The 24,304-nt window shown below is 41.5% G+C and overlaps 1 protein-coding gene across 1 annotated transcript in view; it reads right to left on the reverse strand.

Annotated features, from left to right (window-relative positions):
• The window catches only part of CC2D2A (coiled-coil and C2 domain containing 2A), a 3,655,067-nt gene that overhangs the window by 1,094,886 nt on the left and 2,535,877 nt on the right, over positions 1-24,304 (reverse strand). Inside the window, exon 26 of the mRNA XM_044062582.1 lies at positions 24,077-24,173. Within this exon, the coding sequence (XP_043918517.1) occupies positions 24,077-24,173 (97 nt within the window). The remainder of the gene's footprint in view (positions 1-24,076; positions 24,174-24,304) is intronic.

Genomic DNA, 24,304 nt, shown 5'->3' on the forward strand with positions numbered 1-24,304 from the left:
ATGAATTCTACTGGGGTAGACTAGATAGAATTTTCATTTCACAGGAACATGTGCATTTGACTGAAAGCTTTGATATGTATTCAATAACTATTACAAATAATGCACCTGTAAAAGCCTAGATAAAAAAGGAAAGGTAATGAAGTAAAATGAGACACTGGTGATTTCCCACCTACCTGGTAAAAATGGTTGAATTTAAGGAATGAGTAGTGGAAATTATTTGAGATTAATTAAGGAAGATAGAAATTTTTTCAGAAGTTATAAATAGTGAGTGGGATAAAATGAAAACGAGTTTAAAAACAGGGTAGAAATAAAACAGAAAGAGGCATTGTTATGAAGCAATAGGAGTTACTCAGATGGCAGAATAAGGGGAATCTCAATGAACAAAAAGAGGCACAAATGCAGACTGCTAAAGAGAAAACAGTATCTGGATAATATGAATGAATTTAGAAAGATTCCTGTTAAGCAACTATGTTTTGGAAAACAATGGCAGAAAACAAACCCTTTTAGAACAACCTAGGCATTAGAAAGTACAAAGGGTTGTTGCCAAACTTAGGGAGTGTATAACAATAAAACTAGCCAGAGATCCTGTATTGGTTTTACAGAGATGTCAAACATTTTATGAAAATTGGTATAAAGCAGAAATATTTATGGAAGACTTAATTATGACAAGGTTAGAGGGAAATGAGGTGCAGTGGTAGCATTGTCACCTCACAGCAAGAGGTTCTCTGGTTCGATTCTCAGCTTAAATGCCTTCTGTGCAGAGTCTGCATGTCCTTCCTGCATTCATGTGTGTGTTTTCTCTGGGTGCTCCGGTTTCCTGTCATGTTTCAAAGACTTGCATCTTGAGCATTTCTCCCTGGGCGTCTACTGAAAATTGACTTCATTCCAAGTCTGACTTTCCAGGTAAACAAATGTTAAATAAATAATAAATAAAATAAAATGAGGCTCAACAACTACCAGTTATGATATGAGAGGAAGAGATAAAAATGGTGATGTATAATAAATCTTCAGGAAAGTCTCCAGGAACAGATGGTATTCCTGTGGAAGTTTGGAAGTTACAAGGGAAGAAAGTGATAAAGATCTGGAAGATTTTAACAATATTTTATAAGAAGGGGAAGCACCAGCTCTTGGAAGAAATCTGTGGTTGCTCTATTACCTAAGAGTGGTAAAGACCCATGAGACCCAGGTTCACACAAATCCATTTCAATTTTAAATCATGACTGCAAAGTGTTTATTGTCTATACTAGCTAAAAGAATGGCAAAGATGCTGCTAAAATTGATATATCTGGATCAGTGTGGTTTTTTGAAGGGGAAACAAACATTTGACAACATTAACAGAAAAATGATGATCTAGAGGGAAGCAGAATGCAAGAAAATACAGCTGTTGTTGGTGGGTCTTGATGCACAGAAAGCAACTGACAGAGTAAGCTAGGATTTTATAAGAATGCAATGAAAGCATTTGCCTTCCCGGACAAAACAACAATGTTAATTAGGAGGATATATATAACGGATCGCAGCCAATAATTAAAGTGGCAGCATTCTTTTCTGATAAGTTATGTCTGAAAAGAGGAATCAGGCAATGGTATCCTCATTACCCTTTATTTGCTTTATATTTAGAGCCACTATAAGAGAAAATAAATGACTCAGAAATGCAAGGGTATAATCTGTATGGTAATCAAGAAAAGTTGGCTTTATTTGCAGATGATATTATTTTCCAGAAAATTACATATCAATGTTGTGGCACATTTGAGGCAGTTTCAAGTCTTTTCATGATATAAAATTAATAAAAATAAAACAAAGATTACAGTAGCAAATTATGTACCCAGACACAAATTAGTCTAGCAATACCCATACTCACGGGGACAAGATAAGATTGAGTATTTAGGAGTATGGATTAAAAATGTTTCTGTTATGGCAGTACAGGATATGTGGGAAGATACTAAAAAGATGATACAAAAACTGAGAAACTGGAAGCTCTTGTTTATGGATAAGGATAGTATGATGCAAACAATAAAAAATTTTTAGTCCCTTTAATTTTATACATTGGTCAGGGATATTTTTATGAACCAGTGGAAAAGTTGTGGACATATATGCTGCAAATGAATTCTCATTAACTCTTACTTATAGTATAGCAGTTTATAGTTTATGGATAAGGATAGTAAGATGCAAACAATGAAAATGTTTTTATTTACTTTAATTTTATACACAGCTTGGGCATATTTTTATCAACCAGAGAAGTTATGGACAGCAATTAATAAAGAGTTGAAGGAATTTATATGGGAGGGGAAGAGGCAAAAATTAAATGCGATAAGATGATCCCTCCAACAGAACAAGGAGGTTTAGTATTAAAAGAGTTGAAGGGATATTTTAGAACTACACAATTAAGGTGCATATACATAACACAGGCAAAGAGTTATAATTCAAAATGGAAAGGGATGATGATGAAGCAAGGGAGTTCAAGAAATGACAGAGTGGGATTTTGGATGCACATCCTTAAAGAGAATAACAACCATACAAAATACTGTATTCATAAAGTTGCAGAAAGTATTCCAAGAACTAATTAAAATGAGAACAGAGAATGAAGATTTTTGCCAATAGGAATTAATGCAATCGGAGTACAGAAAATAGGCAAGAGGGGGTTCCAATTTAACTAACAAAACTGGAAAAGGAACCAAGGTATTGGGAGCACATAACTACAGAGGGATAGGTAACAGAATGAGATGAGGCCAAGAAGATGTTTGGACCACAGGCTAAAGACTACCTTCTCTACCAGGGATCGATATCACAATACAAAGAGAAAGGAATAGGGGGATCTTAAGTAAAAGACCTGCTCTTGTGAAGTTATTATTTGAAAATAGAATAGAAACTGCTGTTAAAAACAGATAATTAATAGGGCACATAAGACAGCGCATGATAACAATCACAGGAGGTCAAAAAACATTGGGAAGAGAGACTAAAAAATCAATTTACAAGAAATTTACAAGAGAACAATAGGAGGAAAGATATATGGCTCCTGGGTTGCCAGACATCCCTATTTGAGCGGGACTGTCCTGGGATCACCAGCCCAATCCCAAGTCCCGCACTGCCAGTTAAAATCCTGGCGAAACAGCCTCCGCTTTCCTTTTATGATTGGCCCTTATGCTGGTATAAGAGCCAATCATAAATCGCAAAGTGGAGCCACTTCTGTTCAATGTGGCATAGCGAGCTGTTTGCAATGAACAGAAAAGGCTCCGCTGTGTGATTTTTGATTGGCTCGCATACCGGCATACAGGCCAATCATAAATCACAAAACTGAGTTACTTCGTTTCAATGCGGAACAGCAGGCTGTTCTGTATTGAACAGAAGAGGCTCTGCTGTATAAATATTTGATCGGCTCATTTACCGGCATACAAGCCAATCAAAACTCACAAAGCGCAGCCACTTTTGCTTAATGTGGAACTGCCTGTTGTTCTGCATGAACGAAAGACCTTTTTGTTTTTGTCCCTGCCTGACCCTTAGGTTCATAGGTAGGTACTAGGCTATCTGCCCAAGGGCATTTATAAGCCTAGCCAGAGTATGTTGGCTTTTGCCACCCCCCTTAGATTAGTTCCCTGTGCCTCTGACCAGCAGAGTCATTAGTTCCCTGCACCTCTGTCCAGCAGCACCACTGCAAAGATCCACGGGGTAAATTTTCTGTTTCCCATCCACCCGTCAAGATTTCTCTTGAAGAGTGTTAGTGAAGGGCTCTGCCTGATGTATATTGGAATCTTGTTGCAAAGCATGAGTCTCTGGGTCAGGAATCTATCCCTCCAGCACGTCTTATTTATCGTTGTGGTAAGGTTTATATCCCTAGAGCGTGCGGCTCTCAGGGATTTGTTTTTTTTAGGTGGAGCATATCCATCAAATCTGGGTTGGGCATGGCCTTGTATGTCAAGCAGAGCTCACCTCTGAGTAAACGGTATGTGACCGAGTACAGCTGGAGTTTCTTTAGTCGGGCTGCATAGGTCATCTGTTTGAGGCCAGTAATCCTCTTGGTGAGGTACTTTTGTGGTCTTTCCAGTTGTTGCAGGTGTCTTGTAAGGTACATCCCAAATCGGGCATTGTATTTTATAATGGGTCTAATAAGTGATGAGTAGAAAGGCACAATAACCTCCTTTGTTCTAGATGCGAACCCTTTTGAGATTAGGTGGGCCACGTAGAAGGATTTTCTAACCACCTTGGCAATATGATTATCAAAAAAGAGATTGCTATTTACTTGGGTCCCCAGATCCCTTATTTCTTTTTCTGTATTTAGGGGACTACCATCTATGTGGTAGTTCACGGGTACTTTGTTTTTTCCAAAGGGGATGACTGTGCACTATTTGGCATTCAGCTTGAGGCCATGATTTTGACCTCAGGTATCCGTCTCAGTAAGATCCTTCTAGAGGGTGTCTGTATCAGCTGGAGAATCAATTATGGCCCCCAGCTTGCAGTCGTCTGAAAACTTGGTCAGCCAGAGTCCTCCTGTGCTTGCCTGTACCTCTGAGAAGTATATACCAAACAGGAGGGGTCCCAGGACTGAGCCCTGGGGATTCCACTTGCAACCGGTTTAGAGTCAGACAGAGTTTGCAACTCACACCGTGTGAGTTCTGTCCGTGAGCCAATTTTCAACCCATCTCATGACATAGGGGTTAATGTTCTGGTTGGTGAGTTTGTCTATAATACCAGAATGGGGAATGGTGTTGAAAGCCTTTGTGAGGTTTAGGTAGGCTGTGTGGACCTCCTTACTCTCATCTAATGCCTTGGTAATGGTCTCAAAGAAGTCCACCAGGTTTAGGAGGCATGATCTGCCCTTAACAAAGCCAAACTGGGTGGGGTCCAAAGTTTGGAGGTTCCCAATGTCTCTGTTAATGAGTTCCATGATGATGCGCTTCATAGCCTTGCAGACCAGGCTAGTCAGGCTTATAGGGCGATAGTTCCCGGGGTCCCTAGTGGCACCACCTTTGTGGAGTGGGATAACTGTTGCTGTGCGCCACTCTATGGGCACGTAGCCTGTAGAGAGGCTGAGTTTGAACAGTGTGTTTAGGTGAGTGGTTAGTTCATTTTGGAGCTCTTGTAAGACACAGCCTGGGACACAGTCCGGTCCCATTGAGGCTGTGTTTGGCTTTGGAAAGGGCTGTTTTAACCTGTGTGTCAGTGACTGCCGGGACCTTACATTCTTCTGGTATTGTTATGGGCCCTTTAGGGGGTGAGACGGGTATGAAGTTTGCAGTGAACTTGTCTGCCAAAATTTTGGCAATATCAGACAGTTCAGTGTATTTTGTGCCATTCTGCACCAACTCGGAGCAGATCTGAGAGTTCCACTTAGGTTCTTGACATAGCTAAAGAACGCTTTGTGGTTATCTTTGGAGTCCTTGGCAATTTTTCTTTCGAAGCTAGCCTTGGATGATTTAATGAGGGATCATAGTTTCTTGCTGATACTGATCAGGGATGTCTTTCCTTCTTCAGAAACATGGCAAACCTGTATGGCTCACAAGTATGCACCAAAGTCCAGAAGGTTTTGGACCTTTGCTTGGAATTATTTGCAGAGGTATTTTTATACCCCAAGCAGACTTCAGAGAAGTTTTCCTTAGATATATAGCAAATGTTGGAGGTATGATGGGAAAGAAAGCGGTAATTAGGAACTTATGTTTTGGGAATGTAATGAGTTGGCATATTTCAAAAATTCCGTACAAAGCACTCTGTCAGAAATATTGGATAAGCAAATGGCTGCAATTTAGGATATGATTTTTTTTTGAGCTGAGAGATAGAATCTGAATTGCCTGGAGATAGTAAGGCCATGTTAAGTTTAATTCTGTTAAGTGCCAAAAAAGTAATTACTAGAAAATGGACATCAAAGACAAAACCAACTGTATCTGAAGTGTTGAATATTATAAAAGAGAAAAAAAAAATAAGTGGAAGATGGAACTTTAGAAAAGGGAAGCTGCAAATTACAAAGAACTGAATGGAAACTGTGAGAATAATACATACAGAATAATGTTCATGAGGAGGCAGAGTGGTTTAAGGGAAGACAGGAATTCAGCAATTTATGTAATGATGGATTGATGATAATTACAAAAATGAAAAGATATATGACCTATAATATACATAATGAAAAAAATGTTAATATGGTATGTTTTGTTTTCTGTTAATGTATGTTAGCCTATGTCTTAAGTGATAATTTATAAAAAAAACTATTTTACAAAAAAGATCAAATGCTTGCATCTGCAGGGAGCTCATCTCCATGTAAAGGTAGTCAGCAAAATATATTTGTAAATTTTACTCAGAACAGAATGTACAGCTGCCTTAGCAACAGACTTCTTGACTCCCACTGAACATTTGTTAATGGAAGAAAAACAAGCTAATATCTTTGCAGATGTAAGAAGCTTGGCATTTTTTGAGTTAACTTCAATTTGTTCCATTTTTCAAGCCTACTCGCCTACAAAAAAACACTTGTTTATAGGTTAAGCCAAGTGCATTAATCTAGATATTTACTCATAAAAATAAGAGAAAATATCATAATTCTAAATGTAACTTAATCAGTGCACTTTTACACCCCACCCAAGCAGCCCAAATTCACAGCATATAAACATTAAACTTGCTTTTATACAGCCTTTGTTCTCCTCTTATACTGTAAAGCCTATATTTCTCACAACTAAAAAGTTGTTGTCTACTTTAATATCTGTAACATATACAAAAGTCATTAAAAGCCCCCCCCCCACATTTAAAATTCTCCTGATTATACACTGTGCAAAAAGTACAGTTTTGTACCTACCATAAATGTAGATGTTCGAGTGCTAATACAGCTGCAGTAATCACAGATGGGTTTTCAGCCGTCAGGCGGTCCCTCGGTCGGCCGAATTCCAAAGTCTTGGTCCGGCGTCGGTTGTCGTCGCTTTCTCTTCTGATGTCAGTGAGGCCAGAGTATATAAGACACAGCCGACGCCATGTTCTTCAGTCTTTCTTGCCCCAGATGTCAGGTGCCCCCAAAAGGAAGGCAATACATAAATAATGCTTATCTACATATACAGGCAATGCAATATGAACCAAAATCAGTGGAAGCAAGCAAATAAAACATAGCAGGATAACCCAGTCAGGTAGTATGAAGAGGTTGTTAGGCCCCATGCCTTTACCAAGTGGGGAAGGAGGGAGGGAAACCTGTACTGCAGCTGTATTAGCACTCGAACATCTACATTTATGGTAGGTACAAAACTGTACTATGTTCATCGTGCATACAGCTGCAGTAATCACAGATGGGTAGAGTCCCAAAGCTATGCACAGGGTGGAAGGTACTAGGAGGAACTGGGTTGAGCCAGAATGCCCTGCAAAACAGCAGTGGCAAAGCCTGCTCTTGTTCTGGAATATAAAGGCAGGTGGTAGTGTTTTGTGAAGGTATGTACAGAACTCCAAGTGGCTGCCTCCAAAATATCTTTGGTAGAAACTCCTCTGAGGAAGGCTGTAGAGGTAGCTGTGGCCCTGGTGGAGTGAGATCTGATACCTGTAGGAACAGATTTCCCATGATAGGAATAACAAAACTGTATGCAGTGGCCAATCCACTTGGAAATAGTCTGTTTTGTAACTGGTTTCCCTTGAGCCCCTACAGCATAGGACACAAAAAGTTGTTCTGATTTCCTGAAGGACTTTGTTCTGTCCAAATAATAACGTAGCTGCCTATGGATGTCTAAAGAGTGTAGCAGCCTTTCCCCTTTGTTTTGAGGATTGGGATAAAAGGTAGGGAGGTGTATGGCTTGATTTAGGGCTACCCTGGATACCACTTTTGGCATAAATGATGGGTTGGTACGAAGGGAAACCCTGTCCTGATGGAAAATGAGGAAGGGCTGCACCGCCATGAGGGCCTGTAATTCAGAAACCCTACGAGCTGAAGTGATGGCCAGAAGGAAGGCTGTTTTCCAGGACAAATATTGCAAATCTGTTGAGGCAGCTGGTTCAAAAGGAGGCAATGTTAATTTTTCTAGTATGTAATTAAGGTCCCAGGCTGGTATTGGTTGCTTCCTTGGAGGTCTTATATTCTTAGCCCCTCTGAGGAACTGTCGTAAGAGTGGGTGAGAAAATAAAGGAGGATCCGTGTTGAATTCTGCAGAAATGGCTGAGGCATGTATTTTTATGGAGGAGAAGGAAAGTCCACTGTTCAGCAGCTCAGCTAGATACTGTAATACCTGAGGCAAGTTCAGTTTTCTAGGGTCCTGGCCTCTTTTCTCATTCCAAGAGCAAAACCGCTTCCATTTTGCGGAGTAAGCTTTTCTAGTAGATGGCCTTCTGGCCTCCAAAATGACATCCTGCACCTCCTTGGGGAGTAGGGTCTGTTGTGGTGTTAAGGAATTTTCCATGCAGCGAGATTGAGTGTTTTCAGCTGACTGTAGTTTTGTAGCTATGCTGAGTCAGCAGAAGAGGCATTAGAGGCAGGGACCAGGGAGGAGTATGTGTTAGGCTCCTCAGGAGTGGATACCAGTGTTGCCTTGGCCAATCTGGAGCAATCAGTATCATCCTCGGTTTGTCTGTTCTTGCTTTCAAAAGCACCTTGGGCAGAAGAGGCAGAGGTGGGAATGCGTAAACTGTCCATGCTGTCCAAATGAATGAAAGGGCGTCCACTCTCCAGGCCTTTGGATGAAAGGTCCTTGAACAAAACTTTTCCAATTGATGATTCCTGTGGGAGGCAAAAAGATCTATGTCTGGCCTCCCCCATGCTTGGATTATTTCTGTAAACACCTGAGGATGTAACTTCCATTCGTGTGGATCTGTCATATTTCTGCTTAGATTGTCTGCCAGTGTGTTTTCCAATCCTGGCAAGTACTGTGCTTGAAGTTCGATTTGTCTTTCCAGAGCCAAGTTCCAAAGAGTCATGGCTAGTCTGCACAAGGGGTATGAATGTGTTCCTCCTTGTTTGTTTATATACCACATTACTGTGGTGTTGTCTGTTCTTATCAGTAATTGTCCTGGATGCAGGAAGTCCTTGAAAGCTGTAATTGCATTTATTACTGCTAGCATTTATTTTTGATTGATGTGAAGGTGCTTTTCCTTTTGGGACCATCTGCCCTGAATGCACCTGTCCTTCATGTGCGCCCCCCAGGCGTAATCTGAGGCGTCTGTGGTTATGACTTGTTTTGCTTGAGGCTTGCAGAATGGAAGGCCTATGTTTACTTGACATGCTTGGGCCCACCATAGAAATTCCTTTTGCAAACGTGGAATTATTGGTATAATTGTTTCCAAACTGTGACTGTGTTGAGACCATAGATTTTTTAGGTACCATTGAAGTTTCCTCATATGCAGCTTTGCACATGGGATTAGAAGAATGCAAGATGCCATGAATCCCAGAGCCTGCAGGATTTTCCTTGCAGTAAGCCTGGTACTTTTTGCTAGTATTTTGAAGTACTGAGATAGTTGCCCTTGTTTTTCTGGCGTAAGATATGCCATCTGGGTGTTTGTGTCCAAGTTGGCACCCAGAAAGGTTATTTTCTGAGATGGTGTTAGCCTTGATTTCTCTTTGTTGATTGTATATCCCAGAGAAAGCAGTAACCGTGTCACATATGCCAGATGTTCCAGAAGTATGTGTTTGCTGTCCGCTTGGTTCAGGCAGTCGTCCAGATAAGGGTAGATTTGTATCCCTTGAAGTCTGCAGTAGGCAATCACTGATGCCAGGCACTTTGTGAATACTCTGGGTGCAGTAGATAAGCCAAAGGGCAATGCAGAGAATTGATAGTGGATTGAACCTGCAAGAAATCTGAGGTATCTTCTGCAGCTTTGTCTGATTGGGACATGCAGGTATGCCTCCTTGAGGTCCAATGTTACCAGCCAAAACTCCTTGCCCAGCATGGGAAGAAGTTGCTGTAATGTGAGCATCTTGAATTTTGGTACGAGTAGAAATGTGTTTAGGATGGATAAGTCCAAAATGGGTCTCCAGTCGGTTCCTTTCCTTGGTACCAGAAAAAGTCTTGAATAAAACCCTTGACCTTGTTGGTGCATAGGTACCTTTTGAATAGTTCTCATGTTTATGAGCTTTGAAATTTGCAGTTGTGCCTCTGCCCTTTGATTTTGTGGCAGGTTTGGCATGCCTCTCTTTTTTGGAAGTGTGTGAAATTGAAATTTGTAGCCTCTGTTTATAATGTCCAGTATCCATTTGTCTGTTGTGACAATATGCCAATTGCTTGCAAATAATGCTAGTTTCCCTCCCAAAGGTGCTGCCAGCTGAGACCTGCTTGGCATGGAAATGAGGGAGTCATTGGGTTTGCTTCCTGTATTGTTGTGCACTGTCTTCACCACCTCTTGGTGCTGGAGTTTGCTATTGTCTGCCTCTATATGATCCTTGTGATTGCCCTCTGCCCCTTGTGCGTCTGTATCTACCTCTCTGGGGCTTGTCAGTGGCTGGAAAGGACCAGTTTTTTGAAGGCCAATTTCTGCTAAAACGTGGTGGTTGGACCTGTAAGAAAGCTTTGACAGTTTGCATAGATTTGGCTTTTTCTTCCGTTTTCCGCAGTATCTCCTCAGCATTAGTACCAAATAGTACATCCTTTTGTAAAGGAGCATCTAGAAGTTTAGCTTTCACATGATCAGGCAAATTTTGTTCCCTAAGCCAGGCATGTCTGCGAATGACTGATCCTGTAGCAGCCGCTCTACTGGAGGCCTCTAGGGCATCATAACCACATTGTAAGGTGTGTTTACCCACTTGCTCTGCACTATGCATCATATCCTGTAACTCTTTTAAATCTGGTTGTTCAGGTTGAGGCATTTTGTTCCTTAATTGTGATAGCAGGTACTGTTGATATTTAATCATATGAAACTGACAGTTTAAGGCCCTCATGGCTACGGTGGCCGAGGTATATACCTTTTTACCCCACCTTTCTAAAGATCTGGATTCCCTTTCTGCAGGAAGTGGATTCTTGGCAGTGGAGGCCTTCAATCCCTTGGGGCCTTGTGAAATGGTTTCAGGGTCAGCATTATGGCTTTTGAAGAGAAATTGGTGGGAGCTGGGTACTCTGTAATACCTATCAGGTTTGACTGGTGCAGGAGGCAGAGAATCAGGGTTAAGACAAGCCTCCGAATAGACATCATCCAGTATGTCCAAAACGGGGGGTATGGCCAGAGGTCTGTGTTGAGGTAACCAAAGAAATTCCCTAAGTCTTTTCTTGGAATCAGAAAAGTCTTGGCCTTCCCAATGAAAGTGTTCCCTCAAGGTGTGCAAGGTTTCCCCAAAGGAAAAATCCTCAGGAGGGGATACCGAAGGAATGGACTGTTCTGCATCCGAATCCTCAAAAGGAGAATAAGAGTGTTCCACTGCATCAGAATGTTCTGATAAAATGGATCCCTGATCAGAAGAGGGAGAGTCTTCCTCCACTCTGGGTCTCTTGTCAGGAGGGGGATGAGAACCTCTGATAAGAGTAATTAAATCCTCAGCCATTTTTAGCATCTGTTTTTTAGGCATGGGTCCTGAAGATGGGCCCTGTGCAACAGGCCTCGTGGGATGCCTGACTGCTTTGGATTTAGTAAAGGCCTTAATTGAAAAAGAAGATGAGGGCCTAAATACACCATGGGAGGAAGTGGACCTGTCCACATTAGTAGGCTCTACATTTGCAGGGGCTTCGGTAGTAGTCTGGGAAAGGGCCGAAGACCCAGCGGTCTCGGGTACAGAAGACACCGCCAAAGGAGTGTCGTCGGTAGTCAGGGACTGCAAAGGCGTCACGCTGAGAACCGGACCACGTGTAGCCTGTTTTGGTGTGGTGTCGGCGGGGACCGCGGGCCTCGCGTGTCGGTCCTTTTCCTTGCATTTTTTGGACAAAACGGTAGTCGGAGTGTCCGACGACATTTTATAATCAAAAGCTTTACCAAAGTAGTGTTGGGCGAACTCCGCCCGATGCTTAATAGTGCGTTTATTGAAGGTAGCGCAAAAGCGACAGCCCGAGACATCGTGGTCTGGGCCCAAACAAGGTATGCAGAGGGAATGGAAATCCTTATGCGGTATTTGCTTCCCACAAGAAATACAATTATTAACTTTTTCTGACATCGGTCTGAGGCAAGGAAAGTTTCCCCAACGGGGTACTTAGCTTTAATGAAGACTTCGGTTTCCAATTTTTTTCATAATTCAAGAGCTGGCCGACCGGCACTTGCGAACTGCTTCTGCTTCGGGCACCGCGCGGCAAAAAAGACTGAAGAACATGGCGTCGGCTGTGTCTTATATACTCTGGCCTCACTGACGTCAGAAGAGAAAGCGACGACAACCGATGCCGGACCAAGACTTTGGAATTCGGCCGACCGAGGGACCGCCTGACGGCTGAAAACCCATCTGTGATTACTGCAGCTGTATGCACGATGAACATCTGGTTTACTACATATTACAAAATTATGGTAATGGAAGACTCCACTGTGAGACACATTGATGTCTCTCTCACTAGGCTGAGTAAGGAGAAGGTCATTCTCAGCTGCTTAGCAGGGGCCACAATACACGCACACTCAAAGTCATTGGACCACAAGTACTAGTATGACTCCATCATAGTCCACATGGGTGATATATACCTTCCTGCACTATAAAAAGAGAAACATCATAGAGCTCTTGGAAAATGTGTGTCCTAGGCTGCTATGAGCCTAGCATTAAGCAGCATTTTACCTTCTCCGAAGACAACGCCACAATATGAACAAATGGTGACTGACTTTAATAATTGGCTTAGTTTCTGATGTCATTCTAAGGGGATGCAGTATTATTCATCAAGGAAGGAGACAGTCAACAGACCATACTGTTTTGCCAGAGATTTTTTTTTCTTTCTTTTTCCTTGTCAAATCATATATTATTCTTCTTACATAATATCTCTGAATATATCAATAATCATGCTTACTACTCTTTTTTTGTCTTACTTATTATACTTTGTAATTTGATACACTAAACTGTGTAAGATATTTAATATTACTGTTGGAGCTTTTCTCCTCGGGTCTCCACTGAAAATGGGCCTGTGCTCAGCTGAACCAACCCGGTTAACAAATGTAAAATAAATAAATAAACAAATAAATAAATAGTTGGTTTTCATTTCTCCCATCTAGCATTTCAAATATCTAAAACGCCGTCCTCTCCATAATAGCTTTTTTATGCAATGCCAACTGAAAGTACCTCTAACACAGTAAATCAAAGCAAAAAAAATCTGGTGCTACTGGTCAATTCTAGAAGTCTAAACAAGAAACTCCACTCTCTACAAGCTCTCCTCATCCTAGAGAATGCTGACAACTGTGTAGTCACCGACACATGGTTTAAAGCTATGGACAGCACACTGCAGAGCAAGGTTATAATGTCTTCCATACATCTAGACCATGTACTACACAGACAGGGACTAAATGTGGAGGTGTCTTGATTTACATCAAAAATAAATATATCTCAAGGCTGGTTAAACAGGATGATGCACTTGAGCTTCCCCACATTCAAATCACTATAGGCAAAATCCCATACGACTTCCATGCAAGCTATAGGTACCCTTCTAAAACCCAAGAAAACCAAAACATGTATTTATACTTACTGGAAACACTTGCTATTCAACCCAATACCATAATCATGTGACTTTAATTACCCCTGTCAGTACGGGAACAATGGGCGCAAACATGCTTGTATGTTTCTCTTGGCAAACACACTGGATGTTGTCCTCATTAATATGGGAGAGTGCTGCACACCCCCTAGTGTACTGTCCTCTCTGGTAAGATCAGACCACAAAATGGTCCTTTGCAGTGAAAAATAAAACTCAGAACACCAGCTATCCTTGCAGTGTTCAGGAGCTAATCTAAGGATAACTTCTTACTATTAAGTGATAACCTGGCAAAATTTCAAGTGCCAATAAACCCTGAGAATGCTGCTGCCTATGTGGAATTGCAAACAGAAACCTTACAAATTAAAACCACACAGAGGCAGCTGTACCAACCAGGAATAAGAACAGAAGTAATAAAAAAACAAGTTACCCTGGTGGAATCACATAATCACTAGGCTGTATAACAGAAGGAAGAAAATCATGGCAAAAATTAGGAGGTGTAGCACCCAGAAAGAAAAAAAGCATGCTCATACAACTAAAACAACTCAGAGGACAAATGAAGTATAACAAAGCCAAATTTGAGGTCAACTTGGCTACAAGACATTCTTTTGCTATGTCCACTACCTGAAAGGCAATATACAATTGTGTGCAGATCTAATTGTTAACAGACACCTATACTGAGCCAGAGGACATGGCAAACCTAATGGCAGACAAATGAATCTCTAATTTAACTCACTCCTCCTCATCAACCTCCCCTGAGGAAGTACCATCAAATATAACTCCTGCTATCAAAAGGGAACAGGTCCTTAATGCTCTCTCTAGGGCCAAGAAAACTGCATCGATGGGCCAAGACAATATCCCAGGATGTCTTTTAAGTAGCATGAAACATGACATATCAATACCCCTGGAATCACTATTTAACCATAGCCTCCAAACAGGCTTTGAACCTCATGAATGGAAAACAGCAACACACATCCCTCTGCACAAAGGTGGGTCATCTTCAGACCTGGGAAACCACAGACCCATTAGTCTCACTAGTCGCATATGCAAAACCAGAGAATGAATTATCATATAAATCATCAATAATAGACATAGGAAACCTCCAGACACTGGATCCAACCCAGTTTGGTTTCATTAAGAGCAGGTCATGCCTTGTCAACCTGAAGGACTTCTTTGAGAAGGTCATCAAAGCAATGGATGAGGGAAAATAGTTCACACTGCCTACCTTGACTTAGCCAAAGCATTTGACACAATACCCCAATCATATTGATAAACTCAAGAGATTAGGTACAATCTCTTATGTAACCCAAGCCAGCTGGTTCACAAGACAAGACCCAGGAAGTTAGAACTGGGGAATCCACCTCTACAAAGAGGCCAGTCACAAGCGGAGACCCTCAGGGATCAGTCCTGGGATCACTTCTTTTTGGTATTTACTACTGCAAAGTCAATTCCAATGTCAACGGCATCTGGCTGACCAAATTCATAGATAACTGCAAATTAGTAGTAGTCTTAGAATCCCCCACCAACACTAATGTTCTATAGGAGTGACTGAGAGAGACAAATAGCTTGTGTCAGAGCCATGGACTAAAACTAAATGTCAAGAAATGCATAACAGTATCTTTCAGGAAGTCATCCACCCCTGCTAACTATCATATCAACGTTACATCTCTAAGAACTGAACCAGTAATCAGGGGATGGGGACCCACATAGACCGTAATCTAGCCTTTGACCTTCATATATCTACACCAGTGAGGAAATCATTCTATGTTGTGGAACTTATAAACAAAGGTATGGCATCTGGGTCTAAGGAGGTCATTGTTCCACTATATTCAGCATTCATCAGACCTATCATTGAGTACAATGCCCCTTCTGGTATATATCGAATCAGGCACATTCAAAAACTGGAACACTCACAAAGTTCCTACACCAAAAGAATACAGGGTGTAAGTAACATGTCCTATGTAGACTGCCTCAAAGCCCTTTCCCTGTATTCTGTCTACTACAGGCTGTTGAGGTGAGATACATGTCTGAAAATTTTTTCCCCACCCACCAACCCAGTTATTGTTGTGTTCTTAAACACCACTGTCTTTCTAGTTGCCTGCCCCTTATGTTAATTTAACCATATATCTAATTTCTTCTCTGCTTTTACTGGCTTGTGTGAGTAAGCGCAAAATTATCATTTTGTGAAATCACTCCCATTCAACTATTTCAATTTATTGGCCATCTTACTGTATTCCATAGTACCAGAATACAGAAGTGACCACCCCCTTTCAATCTATCTTGCTGTTTTAAAAATAGTGACTCTCCACTAAAACTCAACTTTTTAGACAGGTAAAACTTAAGTTACTTACTTTCACAACTAACTCCTCTAGTGCACACTGCAGTGTTTAGGATAAACCATTTTTTTCATCTTACCTTTAAGCATCCCTGTGACTAGCACTTGCTCTAAAACCTGCTGGAAAGCACTAGGAAGCCTTAAACTGATACAATCACTCAACTCTCCTTGTTAATAAGGAGAAATTAATCATAGGCACTAAATAGCCTATAATTGCAAAGTACCTTGCTAAGGTAAGGGAAAACAGCTCTTGTACTTTAAAAAAAAAGCACCAAACCAGGCATGTCCAAGGGTCAGCTTCCGGTGATTTCTCCTGACCACCTGGTGAATCTGGGCATACTGGGGCAATGCAGCAATTGCCTCATGTACACAGACAACCCTCTCCTCCTACTACCCAACACTACAACCTGCGAGAGATGCACTTACATAGACAAACTGGAAGCAAAGCTCTCTCTACCCAAGATTGTGTTAGACAGTCAAGAGGAGAATATTAACACCTGCACTACACCTCAGGCAACGCATAGCCCTTCTAAACCTACACCACCAACACCCTCACATAGCAACACTAAATGCTCATATCCGGAGGCCCTTAACAGTAACCTGCCCAAGCAACAAGCTTTTGAGTGTTGGTATATTAAATGGGAAAGGGAATAGGCAATTTATATTTAATTAATTGCACTATTATTCAATTATCCAATGAATGAAGTTGTATAAAAATATGTGCTGTTTGGTGTATTAAATATTCCTTGAAGGCGTAAGCAGAGGTACTGGATGCACCAGTAAGGCTTTTATTCCAGCTCTTTCTTGGTGTGGTTTGTGTGTTTTTTGCAATCCATTTTGAGGTGTGTGGCTCACTGACAGAACCCACACTGTAAAAGTAGCCAACTCCAAATCCAGCTCCAGACAAGTGACAAGTGGAGTACCTCAGGGTTCAGTCCTGGGACTGCTCTTGATTGGCATCTACTTCTCTGAAGTACAGGCCAACACTAAGTGACTCTGGATAACAAAGTTTGCAGATGACTGCAAACTGGGAGCCATTACTGAATCCCCAAATGATGGGGATATTCTACAAAAGGGCCTTACAGAAACAGATGCTTGGTGCCAGAGCCATGGGCTCAAGCTCAATGCCAAGAAATGTAAAGTTATCCCCTTTGGGAAAAAACATATACCAGTGAATTACCACATAGATGGCAGCACACTAAACACCGAAAGTGTGATAAGAGACTTAGGGACACAGGTAGACAGTGGTCTCAGCTTCGATAACAACATTGCCACAACAGTCAGAAAATCCTTCTATGTGGCACACCTCATCACTAAGGGCTTTTCATCCAGAAAAAAGGAGGTCATTGTCCCACTGTACTCATCCCTCATTAGACCCATTATAGAATACAATGCCCTGTTTGGTATGTACCTCTCAAGACATCTGCAACAACTGGAAAAGCCACAGAAATACTTCATTAAAAGAATCACAGGCCTAAAGCAGATGCCCTATACTGACCATCTAAAAAAACTCCAGCTATACTCTGTCGCATATCGTCTACTCAGACGCAATCTCTGCTTAACATACAAGGCCATGTCAAACCTAGAGCTGTTGGACATGCTACACAAAGAAATCCCAATCCCTCAGAGACACACGCTCCAAGGATCTAAACCTTGTCATCACAATGAACAAAACATGCTGGAGGGATAGGTTCCTGACCCAAAGACTCCCCAGACTCGGGAACAGACTGCCCATACATGTCCAACAGACAGCCTCTTTGGCCCTCTTCAAAAGGAACTTTTACGATTGGATGGGAGATCGGAAATTCACCCCGGGGATCACGTCAGTCACCCTACTAGACACGGTTCCAGGGAAGTAAATATTGCGGAAGAAATAGCCAGGGAATTGTTATGGCTAGGCTTGTACAGGCCCTAGGGCTGACAGCCTAGTACCAACCTATGAACCTATACAAGGTATTGTCAGACCCCACCCTGATGGGCCTCCTACACATCAGCAAAACAAACAGAACCAGAACAACCCATTCTAAAGACTTAAACATTGCTGTGATATAAACAGGACCTGCTGGAGAAAGACATGCATCCAAGAGACTACCCCCTTCTCTGAAACAGGCTCCCCATGCATGTGAAGCAGATGTCCTCCCTGGACCAAGTCAAGTGTAACTTGGACAACTGGATGGGAATAGAACATTCATCCCTGGTTTGGCATCTATGGACACAAGTAGTCTGAAAATGGTTCAACTCCCAGGCCCCTGCTTGTAAATGTTTCATTTCCAATGCCCCTGCTTACACTTATCAAGGGTACAAGGCTTGGGATGCATGGTTAGGCTTAAAAAGGCTCTAGTGGTCATTAACCTAATACACACCAATGAACTCCTGAACATGCAGTTCATATCATTATACAAATGCTAACAGTTTCTTCTCCTTTTAGTGTCCTTCTAAACATTAACAAAATAAATTGGGGTATATGCCTTACACTCCATCCACAAGTTTAACAAAATCAACAGAAATACAACTTTACCTTTTTTGAAACAGCTCTTCTTGAGAAGTCTCACACTCAGCCAGCCTTTTCATTTGAACCTGTAATTTTTGCGTTTTATCAGTTCATCTGAATAGCTAGTTAAAGCTTCTATTTTTTCAAGACCTTTGTTATTTGAGTTGATGTAATCCTTCAATGTTTCATTTATTTAATCAGCTCTAAGTAAATTTGATTTATCTTTTTCCTTTAAATTATTGGAAGCCATCTCTAATACCAAGGCTGAGGCTTGAATAAGAAGTTATGTACTCACCATAACGTTCCATCTGAGTAGGTGGCTTCATTTGTCTGCAACCTGTGGGTTTTGGATCCGATATCGGATCCGAGCCGGCAACTTGTTTCATAGCTAATGGATCCGAGCTCCTAGCTACTCCCCTCATCCATAATCCCCTGCCAACCCTCCATGACCTCAGATCAAGTTTGCCCCTCTATATGTACCCAAAAAGGGTATTCCAACTCACATAGATCCACTGAAGGCCAGGGGGAAGGAGGGGGGATGGTTGCAGACAAATGAAGCCACCTACTCAGATGGAACGTTATGGTGAGTACATAACTTCTTAATCTGAAGTAGGGACTTCATTTGTCAGCAACCTGTGGGTTAGAGTCCCCAGCTACCTGAATCTTGGGTGGCCATCATGGAAGGATATTGCTGAGCACCGCAGAGCCAAAGGATGCTCTCCCTCTAGAAATCACGTCCAGTGTGTAGTGGTTAATAAAGGTATGAGATGAGGCTCAAGTGGCTGCCGAACAAATATCATCCAATGGAACTCTAGATTTGAAGGCCACAGAAGTAGAGATGGAACGAGTGGAATGTGCGCAAACTCCTTCAGGTGCAGGTCTCCCAGAAGCTTGGTACGCTAACAGAATACATTGGGAAATCCAGCGTGACAGGGAGATTTTTGATACTGCTTTCCCCAAATTAAATTTGGCAAAGGAAATGAACAGCTGGTCAGATTGCCTGTGACCAGCTGTTCTATGAGTATAAAAACGCAGCTGCCTATGAACATCTAATGAATGCAGCTTGTACTCTCCTTTATTCTGATATTTAGGAAAGAAGACCGGTAGATTTATGGATTCATTTATATTGGTTTCTGATGCTATTTTGCGAAGGAAGGAGGGATTGGTCCTGAGGTACACTCTGTCCGGATGAAAGATCAAGTAAGGAGGTTTCACAGAAAGAGCTTGAAGCTCCGAAACTCTTTTCGCTGAAGTAATGACTACAAGGAATGCTGTTTTCCAGGACAAGTATTTGAGATCCACTGAAGCAGCAGGTTCAAATGGTGGAGCAGTCAGGGCTTGAAGAACTAGTGAAAGATCCCAAGGGGGTACGGCTTCTTTTATAGGGGGTCTAAGCAAAAAAATGCCCTTGAGAAAGGTTTTACACAATTTGGCCGACATCAAGGGCCCTGTGTCATGTCCCACATGGTAATGGGAGATGGCAGCCAATTGCACTCTGACAGTTGAGCAACTAGCGCCTTCCTGAAAAAGTTCGGTTAGGAAGTCCAATATGGATGGAAGAGGAGCCGTAAAGGGATCTAGATTATGATGCTCCACCCAGACGGAGAAACGTTTCCATTTACTGCGGTACACTTTCCTGGTGGAAGGTTTATGCGCTGCCACGAGGATGGCTTTGACTGGTGAAGAGATACCGGGAGACCGAACTAGGAGTGGAACTGGAGCAACCAAGCTGTCAGCTTCAGATTGTCCAGATTTGGGGTCGGTAAGCCCGACGGATGGGAGATTAGATCCGGGCTGGGATCCAGAATCCAAGGGGGATTCACTAGGTGAGACCACAGGTAAGGGAACCAAATTTGCCGAGGCCAGAATGGGGCAATGAGGATCATCCTGCTCCCCAACCACGAGGCTTTCTGTAAGAGCTGCAGCATCAGGGGTAGAGGAGGATAGGCATAATGTAGACTGGGCGGCCAAGCATGCACCAGGGCGTCTCTTGGAGTTTCCCCTGGAGGGGGAATCCGAGCAAAGAAATTGCCGCATTTGGTGTTTGAGGGAGAGGCAAAAAGATTGCAGCAGGGTTGCCCCCATATTGCGAATATCTGCTTCGCTACTAGTGGGTTGAGGGACCACTCGTAAGGGGTAAGAAGGGTGCGGTTGAGTTTGTCCGCTAGGATGTTGGCCCGCCCCGGAATGTGCGTTGCAATCAGAAAGCGGTTGGTGGAAATTGCCCATTCCCACACTCTCATGGCTTCGCGGCATAGAGGGTAAGACCTGGTTCCCCCTGTTTGTTGATGTACCAGACAACCGACATGTTGTCCGACTGAATTGCAATCGTTCCTACGGGGAGGAGATTCTGAAGTGCTTGCAACGTGTACAGCACCGCTCTCATCTCCAGAACAGGTTACATTTTTATTCCTTTTTCTTTCTTTATTATTCGTCATCTCCTATTGTAGCCCATATTACTCTATGATCAGAAAATGCAGCCATTTCAACCACTCTTTAATCTATTTCATTTTTTAAAAAAAAATCCCTTTTATATGTTCATTCCCTATGCTACTTTTATCTTAACCCTCTAGACACTATCACATCTTTCATTACTTTAATATCCTGTGTCATTTCTAGTCCTTCATTCCTTGAATTACAATATCCTACCGTAATTGACATATTTAACAAAACAAACTTTTTTAGTTCTTCATTTTTCTTTCAGTCATATTAGTATATGCATAAATCATTATTTACTTTACACATTTCTCTTTTTCTAATTTCACAATTTACCACTTTTCTTGGTGCTATTACAGTCACATCTAGAATCTTAACTTTTTAAATGTTTTATTAAAATTCCTATACTTGAACACATCTCATTCTCCACTGATCATATGGTTTTCCTTCCCCATACTGCCTCATATCGTTCCCTTTCTTCCTTTCTTGCCCAATTCATATCCAGTAAACAAATTCCATATCCACCCTATTACACCATCCAGTAACTAACAAACTTCTTACATCAGTTTGCTTTCATTGCTAACATTCCAATATCATCCTTTTCCCTTTTTTTCTCTTTCTTTAATTCGTTTTGACTTTCTCCTGACCCTTCTCCAGATGATTTTTCATCACTTTCTTTTTCCTTCGTCCCCATCTTAACTTCCTCAAAGTTCACATTTACTGCTTCCTCCTTCTGAGATCTTACTAGTTGTAAATTATCTACCTCATCTGCATCTTTTCTATGCCTTCTCCAATAACTTCCTCTTCATAAATATTTTCAATACTATTTCATTCTGTCCACAATATTACTTTCTTAATCAGCATTTACTTTTTCTAAGGACAGTCAAAGTAAAAGCATCCCAATTCATTACATTTCCTGCCCCCTCTCCCCAAATTGCCACATCTTCTTTTACAATAAATGCATCTCATTTCCACAAAAACATGTGTTGGGTTACCCCAATATTTAACACTTCCCCTTTTGCAGTTACATTATACATGTAAAATGCTGTACTTTATCATCATTTCTATTTAATGCCAACAACACTTCCTATTTTCATGTCCACGCATTTCTTTCATCATACATTCTTTTACATCCAGCACTGTGCTGCAAACAATAAAACAAATTTTAGCTCCAACTCATTCAAGACTGAAGTTTTAAATTGCATGTTTTCCTTTTCGGTTGCATACCAAATTTTTGAAGTAAACAGACGTCACAAGTGGCTCCAGATTACTTTTTTCTGTTTACATTATACGTGTCTAAAAAAATCAAAGGTTTCAAAAATTGCTTCACAGAAATACTCTGCCTCCAGATGAATTACCATTCTTATGTTTCTTATTTGAAAATCTAATGGCAAAATCACATTGTCCATAATTTCATATCCATTAATAGATTTAGTACTTTTTGTTTGTATCTTTACCACAGGTCTTTTCTTTTGGTTAGTTACCCTTCTGACATTCTCTGCCTCCTTCGTTCCTCCATATCCTATCCTTTTTCTTAACCACCTCTGCATATGACAGTCTCTTTTCTTGAAATAGCAAACCACCCTGCTGCATGGGCATGCCCTTAAAACTAGTCCTGCCACTGGGTAAGCATACCCCTCCAGAGCCCCTTCATCTGTCAGCAATTCTTGCTCATTTTCCTGTATCTCAGGGTTCTCTGCATACATTTGTTCAGCTATTTATTCGCCTAGTATTCAATCAACCATGTCACTCCAGCTGATCTCTTCATCATCCATGGGCTCTTCTCCAAAAATTAAATCGGTACTTACGTATTATCGCAACCACTTTCCACACCGGGGCCATGGTTGCAACTTCTTGGTCATCCACTTCATAGCACCTCCCAACCTATATGAAGAAATGACAACGGGGGTTACTGACAGAGATAGACACACATAAACAACAGGAGACAGAAAAACAACACTTCCAGACACAAAGAATGAGCAGCTCTTAGCACAGCCAGGACAGCCATTTCCTGTAATTTGCCATGGAATGCTATTACTTCATGAAAGCCGTCACTGAGCCAGACGGGAGAGTCACACCGGGTACAGTGTTTTGAAATAGAGAAGGTGACCTTTCACTTTTTCAAGAATGACATGGGGCTGAGGACATTGGGTCTCCCTCTCAGAAGGGTGCACAGTTTTGAACACTGAAGTGCACAGTTCCAAAAAGGAAGCAGAGGTTACAACAGCTATGGGGACTGAGCTAAGCAGGAGAAGGAGCACTGTCCAAAGACTTCACTAAGATGAAGCTGTCTGTAGCATTGTCACTTACACATGAAGCCTGTTCCTGATTTTATGAAAAGAAGCCCACATTTTATATATAAGGTTTACAAAAATAAACGGACAGAAATACCAACGGAAATGCACGTTTATGTGATTACAACCGGGCCGCCATATACATTCCCGCTGTTGTCGGGAAAGTCAGTCATTTCATTTTCTTTACAATCACAATACAGTCGGACCCCAATGTGACAGACAGTTACTTATTTAACCTGGCAACACCAGCATAAACTGAATGACTCATTCCTGCAATATACGAAGAATGCTGACAGGTCTGAAATGTGGTTGCGATAATACGCAAGTACCATTAAATCAATCAGTACTGGAGTTTTCTACCCTCCACTTTCAATTTCAAATATAACAGTATCATCTCTTTGTATTTCCACTTCAGTAATCCACTCTCCATCTTGCTACTTCCTCTTTCCTCCATGTTTAGAGTTCAGTGAGTGCTACCAGCAGCCCTCCAGTGCCATCAAGCAGCCTGAAGAGAGTAGGAGAAGCTCCCCAGTGCCCTGAACCAGTTTCTCCTAGTCAGTAAGATCATCATTGTAGATCTCCCCTGAAAAGAAGTTGCTGGTCTAGTGGGATTAACCAGGTCAACAAAGTGCACTAGGTGCATTCCTGAATATAATTATCATAGTGTGTCCCCCAGCTACTGCAAATGAAAAAAAAAATCAGCAGCATCTAAACTCTTACCATTAGACAATAAAGTAAGAACTCAAAATTAATCATTATCCCATAACAACCATTGTGAGACCACAGCTGTTTTAACTGCAGTGCAACTGAGGCTAAAACCTCTTAAGCAGAGTTCTGAGGGAATTCCAGTATGGCACCATATACAAAATGAATGGGGTTCATTAAAATATAAAAAGTTACACTAAACGTCTATAATAAAGCAAAACCTAACTTCCAAGTTACATGCACAGGGATTAAACTATGTGGTAACATATAATTAAGCTAAAATGGCTGCATTTTGTAGACTTACCTCTAATACATCAAAAACAACTTCATCAAAGACATTAATAAACACTTCATCCTTCATTGACTGCAGACTGGAAGTACTGTAGTCACCATTAGGAGCTCTGTGAAAACAAATATATACATATTTCATACTTATGCTATCTTCTTCTCAATCAAGATATAACACAGATTACTGCATGCACAGGAAAATGCAAACTTTACAACATAAAAAGAAAATGTTACTTTATGTATA

Source organism: Protopterus annectens, chromosome 2.part1 (genome assembly GCF_019279795.1).
Source record: "Protopterus annectens isolate FY-2018-M chromosome 2.part1, PAN1.0, whole genome shotgun sequence".
NCBI classification, from domain to species: Eukaryota; Metazoa; Chordata; order Ceratodontiformes; family Protopteridae; genus Protopterus; species Protopterus annectens.